Source organism: Rattus rattus, chromosome X, assembly GCF_011064425.1.
Source record: "Rattus rattus isolate New Zealand chromosome X, Rrattus_CSIRO_v1, whole genome shotgun sequence".
In the NCBI taxonomy this organism is placed as follows: domain Eukaryota; kingdom Metazoa; phylum Chordata; class Mammalia; order Rodentia; family Muridae; genus Rattus; species Rattus rattus.
This window is the reverse complement of record NC_046172.1, coordinates 109,596,445-109,605,501: the sequence shown is the minus strand read 5'-3', so window position 1 is coordinate 109,605,501 and position 9,057 is coordinate 109,596,445. Positions and strand designations below refer to the sequence as shown.

General features: G+C 41.9%; 1 protein-coding gene across 1 annotated transcript; it reads left to right on the top strand.

Annotated features, from left to right (window-relative positions):
• Positions 1-303: 303 nt before the first annotated feature.
• Positions 304-8,340, top strand: Rbmx2 (RNA binding motif protein X-linked 2). The gene is given in 7 exon segments (XM_032889477.1): positions 304-346; positions 635-688; positions 691-747; positions 2,921-2,972; positions 4,947-5,076; positions 7,133-7,316; positions 7,794-8,340. Coding segments are annotated over 7 exon segments (1,014 nt in total). The 3' UTR covers positions 8,288-8,340.
• Positions 8,341-9,057: the final 717 nt, after the last annotated feature.

The following is a 9,057-nucleotide window of genomic DNA, read 5'->3' as shown; positions in this document are numbered from 1 at the left end:
GGGTTTGAGACCTAACAGAGACAACATGCATAAATTTTCTATCATTTGGAACCTTTACATTCTCTAACTCTTCAATTGTTAGGTACTAATTTGACAATGCTAATTTTTGCCTGCTTCTGGAAAAAGGCCACATCCGTTATTTAAATCTGTGAGCATTTAATTCAGACTGCAGAAGCACACGGATCCACTGTAACGCCCAGTTTCCCACCCTCGAGCTACACCAAAAAGGGAAGCAGGGAATAACTAGGGAACTATTTTGCCCCTGGAGCAAAAGCGTGAGAAAGCGCGTTCGCGTTATTGCGCATGTGCCGAGGCTTAGCGCGCCGGAAGTTCCGCCTCCATTTCCGTTGGCTCCAATCTGAGCTGAGTGTTCGGGTTGTGCGCGCGCTTCGGAGCCTCACCCGGAAGCTGATGTCTTAAGAGCGGAGCGCGAAGATGCGAATATGAAGTAAGGATTTAGTTTCTCTGAGGACAGGGGAGGGAGTTTCTCTGAGGAAGGGAGAATGGATTGAGGAGGGCCGCCCATAAGGGCGGGGACAGGTCCTCGCCTTCAGGGCCTCGGGGCGGGAGACGACCGGTATGTAGAAGGCGGGCTGAGGAAATGTACTTAACGTCTTTCCCTTCTCCCGCGCAGCCCCAACTAAGGTGAAGCTGATCAACGAACTGAATGAGCGAGAGGTTCAACTTGGGTGGCAGAAAAGGTGTCTTGGCACTCGGAATACAAAGACAGCGCCTGGGTCTTTCTTGGTGAGGTCTACATTTTTCTCTAGCAGTGCCTTTCGGAGTTCGTACCTCCCCTCCCCTCCTCCCCCTTCCTCCTGGTTGTTTAGCGCCCCTGGTCGTCACCTCTGAACACGCTGCTCGTCACCTCACACTCTTGTTTTTTTTTTTTCTTTTTTCTTTTTTTTGGAGCTGGGGACCGAACCCAGGGCCTTTCGTTTGCTAGGCAAGCGCTCTACCACTGAGCTAAATCCCCAACCCCGTCACCTCACACTCTTGCAGCTAGTCTGCTCACAGGTTCCTTTTTCACTTGGCCCCTATGATACTGCTTAGAAATTGGTATTTGCCATTCATTATATGAAAAATCTTGCCACTTGGTTGCTTAGAGACAGTTAACTCCCCAGGCAACCCATAGTGATGTCAAGGAAACTGAGGCGCACAGGGGTTACTAGGCTTGCTTAAGGTGCTGCATCACTCAAGACTATAGGGCTGTGTTCTTAGTCCTTATTGCATGTCTACTATCTGCCCTTTCTCAGAATTATTTTCCTCCTGTAAGTGGCTTCTTCTCCCAGTTCTTTGTTGTATTGTTAGGTACCAGAACATTAACTGGCTTGGACGACATTGAGGGTTGACTCAAATAGCTTTCCTCCTGCTTAACATTTGAAAGGCTATCTGAAAATGTGGAGGGATGTGAGCTCTGTTGTTCATTAAGGGAAAACTACTGATGAAAAGAATACAGTCTGGATTACACCCCTGGCCCTGGGTAGATACCGGGACATTTTCAGGAATCCTAAATGTTACATGCTAGACTTAATCCAACAGGCTTTAAATTTTCTGGCCAGGAGTCACCTGTCAGGAAAGCTCAGTCATCTAAAGACACGCTAAGGACACGGGAGGGAAATGATCCCCAGTGCAGTTGTTACTGGTCTGTGTTAAGTCTACCTGTTATTCTGAGTTCTCACTTATCCCTGCCTTCCCTTTCTTTCCATTCTCTGGGTGCCGGCTGGAATCCTGAACGTGCCTGCCTGGAACACTCTGCACTGTCTCATTCCAAATCTAAAGGCTCTCCTCTCCCCTTGAACCACTCCTCTACCTCCATCTCTGTGCATTGCTGCTTGCTCGACCGCTAATTCAGAAGGCATGGCTGCTGCTTCTGCAGCTCCTTCCTCCCAGTAGCTGCTGAAGCTTACAACTTGCTTCCCTATCAGCTCTCTCTCAAATGCTAATAAAATGGACCTCAAGCTTCCTCCTTAGTCGGCTTTAGAATTATATTATCAAGATAAGACATTACTAGCCTTTGTAAAAGGGGAACTCTTAACTCTCTGGTGACAATATTATTATCCTGTATTCACTTTATGTCCTAACCAAAATCCTGCAGTTTACCTTTGGAAAGAGGCTGTTGTAATAGGTATTGTGTTAAGCACTTTATATTCCTCATTTTACTTTATTTCTCTAACAGTCCTGTGAGGCAAATATGATAACATCCCATTTTTACACATGAGGGAAAACATGGAGGGAGGGGAAATTGTTTCCTATGAAATGCTTAATATTATCCCTTATAAATCTTAGCTTGCACATAAGTGAGGGTAATAATAGTATACTTAAACTTGCTGTTTATGAGATTGAGTCTTGTGCAGGAAATCACCTGCTGTATAGGATTTTTGGATGTGAGGATTCAAAGATAAAATTAATTTGGTGAGTGATGACCCCAGCCTTTCCACTCAGAGTTACTATTTTTTCTCTTTCTCTTCTCTTCTTTTCTTTCCCTCCTTTCCCTTCCTTTTCTCCTTTTTTTTCTCTCTCTCCCTCCCTTCCTTCTTCCTCCCTCCCTCCTTCCCTCCTTCTCTCTTCTCTCTCTCTCTCTCTCTCTCTCTCTCTCTCTCTCTCTCTCTCTCTCCCTCCCTCTCCCCCTCCTTCCCTCCCTACCTCCCTCTCGCTCTTTCTTCCTTTCTTTCTCTCTTTCTTTGAGGCAGAGTTTTACTATGAAACCACAGTGTAGACCAGGCTTGCCTGGAACTCACAGAGATCTGAGAGTTAATTACTTTCCTTCCGGACTACTGTCACTATACCCACTCATTCTATCATTGGATTAGACTGATATATTTGAGATTGTGGCTTGTTTAATCTGTACCTCCAGTGCCTAGCATGCAGTAAACACTTGCTTAATGTTTGTTGAACCCAAGTGTTTGTTTTCTTCTAGGAGGGCTTCCTTATGAACTGACAGAAGGAGACATCATCTGTGTGTTCTCACAGTAAGTCCTCTGTTGTTACCTATCTCCTGGGTGCATAGAACAGTTTGCTTCCATAGCGTATTTTTGTAACAGCAACAAAGCATTTCAAGCTGGGTGTGGAGTTGTACACCTCTATAAGAGGCTGAGGTAGGAAGATCACTTGGAGTGAGACCCTGCCTCAAAAAGCCATCAAAACCATTTTAATTCTAGGCTGAATGACATCCATGCATGGGGAAGGCTAGAGCCTAGCTCAGTCCCAGGATAGATAAGGTTCCAGAGAATTACCACATGGGAGATCCCAAAGCTTGGATCATTTGAGAGTCTGTCTGAGGGACTTTAGTCCGTTTCTGTCATTTTTACTGAACTTCGTTCTGCATGGGCTTACATTGGAACAGACAGGCATTCAGGAAGATGCAGTATTGCCCCTTCTCTTTGGGTTCTTGAAAACTATGGGTCATCCATGATCACAGGGCTCTCTGAGCCTTACCTGTATAGTATTGGGCCAAACAAATAGACCTTGTCTGGTATGCTTTATTATCATTGCTGAATTGTTCTCTGAAATGGTTTTACTCATTTCTACCCTAACTGGAATGCCTATTTACCCTTTTTTTTTTTTTTTTGAGATGGGGTTTCTCTGTAGCCCTGGTTGTCCTGTAACATTCTGTATACCAGGCTGGCCTTGACTCTGTTTGCTTCTGACTCCTAAATGCTGATTAAAGGCATGTACCAACACCACCCAGTTCTGATCTTGATTAAAGTTACCTAACACTAAGGTAGTGGGTTAAATGGGTTTTTATTGGGATTATATTAATATTTTTTATTAACTTTCTGGGGGATTTTGACAGCTTTCTAATAGTGAGTCATCCTAAGAAAAAGAATGTATTTCTAAAAATGTATGTTTATGTGTTTTGGAGATTTAAAAGAGTTCTTCATATAGGCTCTGTATAGTGTTTGTATATTGGGTCTATTTCTAAGTATTTTGTCCTTTTTTGTTGCTGTTATGAAGGGGATTTCCCTTCCATTATATCTTCTGATTACTTTTTGTATATAAAGGGTGACTGACATTTAACTCTGTCCTGGTATTTTACCAAATTGCTTTTTTTTCATTGTTTATCAGTGATGCTGTTTAATTTTCTATATATACTATTGTATATAATCTGCAAACAGAGACACGTTTACTTCTCCATTTCTGTTATCCATTTTATCTAATTGCATTGGTTGTACCTCATTATACTGTCAACTAGTTCTCCATCTTAGTTGAATCGCATTCACTATTTTGCATTGAGAAACATACTAGATTTTGGATTGGTATAATCATGTAACTTATAGGTCAATTTCTGTTTTATTTTAAGACTTAATTTATAAAGCTTTGGTCTTTATTAAAGCTTGTCTTTGTTAGGTTTGTTTTATTTTATATTCATTCCTTTTAAGGAATCAAATTTTTAGGCCTACAGATTTCCTTGAGTATAGCTGGATTAGCTATATCCTACAAAATTTCGTGTATTTTTAATGTTTTAAAAATGTCTAAGTGGCATACCCTTGACATTTTAAATTTTGGTTCATCCAACTATTAAGTTCTACGTTGGCAGTGGGTTTTTTAAGGATTATAAAGAATGTATGGATGTTTTGCTGGCATGCATTTCTGTATCTTGAGAGATAGAAGAGGGTTCTGTAGAGCTGGAAGCTGAGAGCTGTAGGCATCCACGTGTGTGCTGGGAATTGAACCTGGGTCCTCTGGAAGAGTAGCCAATGCTTTTAACTATGGAGTCATCTCTTGCACTCCAGTAGCAGGATTTTGTTTAAAATATTATTTCTAGTTTTATTACAGTGACTGTTGAGTATATAGTATAGATATTAGAGTTTATTTTTAACAAGTTTAACTCTATATTCAATCTACTATGTCATTTACAGTATTTTATTATATGAGTTTTGTTTGATCGTTCAGTATGAAAGCTTTTACATTTTAAATGAATAAAACGTTTATAAAATAAATAGGTATGGAGAGATTGTCAACATTAATCTTGTGAGAGACAAGAAGACTGGGAAATCCAAAGGATTCTGTTTCCTATGCTATGAAGATCAGAGGAGCACAGTTCTGGCCGTTGACAATTTTAATGGAATTAAGGTAAGTGAGCTCACTGTGTAGTCTTTGGCTGGACTTGTCCTGTGGGTAGATGAGGCTTCACTTTTTCTGCCTTCTGTTTCCAGCTGCAGGAATATACTGCTCAGCTGGGTGTACTGTGGGGGTTGTAGAAGTACTCAGGCAGACTGGACAGGAAATAATGATTCCAGGAAAACATTTTCTGGCTCATGCACCTGCCAGGAATCATTCCTTTTCTCTGTGTGTTAGCAAACTGTTGTTCCAGAAACATGGGTCTGTGCCCCCTTATCTGGCGGATGTTTTTAATGCATATTTTCCATCTGTTCTAGTACACTAGAGAATGAAGAGACTGGAAACACAGCTCTTGGATATTGTGCTATGTAAGGGAACTGGGAGCTTCATCATGGCTTTAGGAATTAAGACAGAGCCATGTATATGTAGTCTATGATTTCTGTGACTTAATATATTGGCTCTAGAAATTCTCTAGTTAAAAAATTCTGGTGACCAATTCTATAAAAATAAGCTATTGTGAAATTCTAAGTAAGTGGCATTCAGAAGGAATCATCAGAGGAAAATTGCCTTTTCAGAAAAGTATGAAAATGAGAAATAGAATAAATGACAGAAGCTTTTCAGGCTTAAAGATATAAGTAAAAATGTACCCTTCTAGTGGAACAGTGAAATTAATCTTTAGGTTTTAGATGATATTGCCTGCATAGTAATCTGTAATGTGTCTGCTTGAAAATAGATTATTTAAAGGGCAAAAGATTAATTTTATTGTTGTTCACCTGGAAAACTCTTAACTTATAGCCCAATAATCAGTAGGAGAAGAAAAAGGTATGAGAGCTCGAGAAAAGGAAGTAGGGCTAGGAATATAGCTCAGTGATAAGAGTGCCTGTCAGTCATATCCAAGACCCTGAGCTCAGTACCCCCGCTTCAGCCACCACCCCTACCACCGTCACAATCACAGCACCAACAAAAGAATTTTGTTCCCTTGGTCTTATTTTGCCTCCTGCTTACTTTGTTGAAAAGGCAACTATAGCATTAAATTTCATGTTTCTTGTCTTCATGATTTCCTAGGGCATGTTTTCTTGTTAAATGTGTATAACTTTGTATGTATACACATACATTCATGTGTGTGATGCCTTATTTCAGTCATCATTCCTTAGAATCTGTCTATCTTCTCTTCCCTCTTCCTTCCCTTCCTCTTTATATTTTTTGTTTTTCCAAGATAGTCTCTCTCTGTGTGGCTCTGGCTGTTCTGGATCTAGCTCTGTAGACCAGGCTGGCCTCAAACTCAATGAAATTCACCTGTCTCTGGGATTAACCACCACTGCCTGGTTCACCCTCCTCCCTCCTCCTCCTCCTCCTCCCCCCTCCTCCTCCTCCTTCCTCTTCCTCCTCCTCCTTTCCTCCTCCTCTTCCTCTTCCTCCTCCTTCTTCCTCTTCCTCCTCCTCTTCCTTCTCTTCCTCTTCCTCCTCCTCTTCCTCCTTCTCCTCCTCCTCTTCTTCTCCTTCCTCCTCCTCTTCCTCTTCCTCCCCCCCTCTCTATTTTTTATTTCTTGACAGGATCTCTCCCTTTTCTGGAACTTATCGGGTAGGCTAGGTTGCTTGGTCAACGGCTCCAGTGGTATTCTATCTTCCTCCCAATGCTGGGATTACAAGTGTATGCCACCACACTAATATTATGTGGGAATAAGGTTCTTATTCTTACGAGGCAAGTTTTACCAGCTGAGCACAGTTCCTTATAGACAATCAGTTGTGCTTTAAATTTGTAAATTCTCACAGTTTTTCATGATTCTGTGCTTTAGGGCAATACTTCTTTCTGAGTGTGTTTTTAACTTTGTGATACACATAAAATATCCAGGGAGGAGGGGCTGGCTCTGTGCACAGTTGCTCCAGAGAGCTCACTTGCCCCCAGGCCCGGGGATTCAGCTGCCGTAAGTGCTCTGTAGTAATGCTTGCCTCCTTTAATCATTTCTTTGTACAGGGCAATAGGTGTGGTTCAAACCTTGGTTTGCTAGTTTGTTTAAATAGTTTGATGCAGGAGCTGTCTTTGCTAAACCATTTCCCTTTTGCTTAGATTAAAGGAAGAACTATCCGTGTGGACCATGTGGCAAACTACCGGGCTCCTCAGGAATCAGAAGATGTGGATGATGTGACTAGAGAGCTCCAGGAGAAGGGCTGTGGGGCTAAAACACCCCCGCCAAGTCCTCCTGAAGTCTCTGAAGATGAAGATGCCAAAGTCACAAAAAAGCCCAAAAAAGGTGAAGTGTTCAAATTCAGGAGAAGAGTCGACAGTCTTCCTGTCTTCTTTTCCAAGAGTGCACAGATAGTCAGCAAACCACTCTTAAGTGGAAAAGGGGAAGGTGTGAGAATACTTACTTTGGTGGAGAAAGCAGAGGTCTCTAAGGGAGGAAGCCTAGTAGTGCGGGCAGAATCTCAAAATGAGATTGTTTTTGGAGATACAGCCCTTGTGTGTGGGGTTGTCTTGTACATCTTGGCTCATAAGGAGTAACAGGTGTCCAGTTTGATTCTTAAAGGCATTTGTCAGGAGGCACAGCCCGTGACTGCTTCACGTTTCTGCCTGGGATGTGTATTACCTGGATGTTCTCCATCTGCTCGAATGGGAATATTTTGGAGTGTCTTAGTTTTATATGATCTCCAGAGAGAAGAAAGGCACATTTTAAAGACTTTTTTTTTTTTTTTACTGTTTTTCTTTCTTCTTGGTCGCCCCCTCCCAGACAAAAAAGAGAAAAAGAAGAAGAAAGCAAAAGAGAAGACGGAACGCCCGGCCAAAGCAGAGCTGCCTTCCTGCTCCAGAAGCAAGACAGTAAAGGAGACGGATGAGCAGAGCGCGAAGAAGCACAGCAGCAAGCCCTCAGAGAGAGCGCAGAGATCTGAATGCAGAGAGAGGAAGAAGAGCCGCTCTGGTTCCCCTGATGGCAGAACTTCTTGCCGTGGTAGAGCAGAGGACCCTGAGTGGGAGGCAAAGAAAGAGAAACACAAGCATGAGCATAAGCCCTCAAGCAGGAGGGAGGGAGAAGAAAAGAGCAGAGATAAGGATAGAGGGAGGAGCTCAGGTACTCATTCCAGCAGGCATCATGGGCATTCTGAAGGGCGGAGTCATAGAAGTAGGAGTAGGAGTAGGAGTCCAGATAGGTCCCATAGGCATAAAAAGCACAGGCACTCTCACGAGCGCGAGTCCTTCCATGCCAGTGACCGTAGACGTTACTGAAGCCTGTTCCAGCTGCCCAGTCCTTTGAAAATGAATCTTGTTGCATAATATCAGTTTCTGTTTGTTGTTATTTCTATATATAAGATTTGGTGTTTGAATACTTTCAATCCCTTACATGACAAAATTGTTGAAATTATAGTTTCAATAGCTAAATATCTATATTGAAAGGAAAACTACTAACAAATATGATCTATTGTCCATGGGAAAATATTTCATACCAGAGTGTATGCCTAAAATATGATTTATAAATTTGGCCCTTAAACCCACAAATCTCTGATTTAAAATGAGATTGTTAGGGAAGTCAAAACACAAGGCAATGCTGGAGTTCTAGTCTTCATGTTAGATGTTTAGAGCTCAGCACTGTAAACCTTTCAGATGACAGGCACAACTGTAAAGAGGTGTAGGCCATGAGATTTGAAGAACTTAAGAAGGATACGATAGGATGCTTAAGACCAACCAGTTCCTGCCCCTTTCCTTTTCTGTTCCTATTGCCATGCCGGGGATGGAGCCTAGGTCTTTGCACATGCCAAGGGCTCTGCCACTCAGCTATAGCCCAGTTCCCTTTGTTTTGTTTTTAGTTTTTGATGGTTACATACATGTCTGTATTTTTTTCTTTGTAACTTATTTATTTGTATTGAGATGAAATTCATATAAAATAAAACTAACCATTCTACACAGTTCAGTGGCATTCAGTCCATTGGATTAATACCATCTTCATGTACTTCTAAATCATTTATACTGTTCTCTACTCTTAAAGAGTAGAGACAATC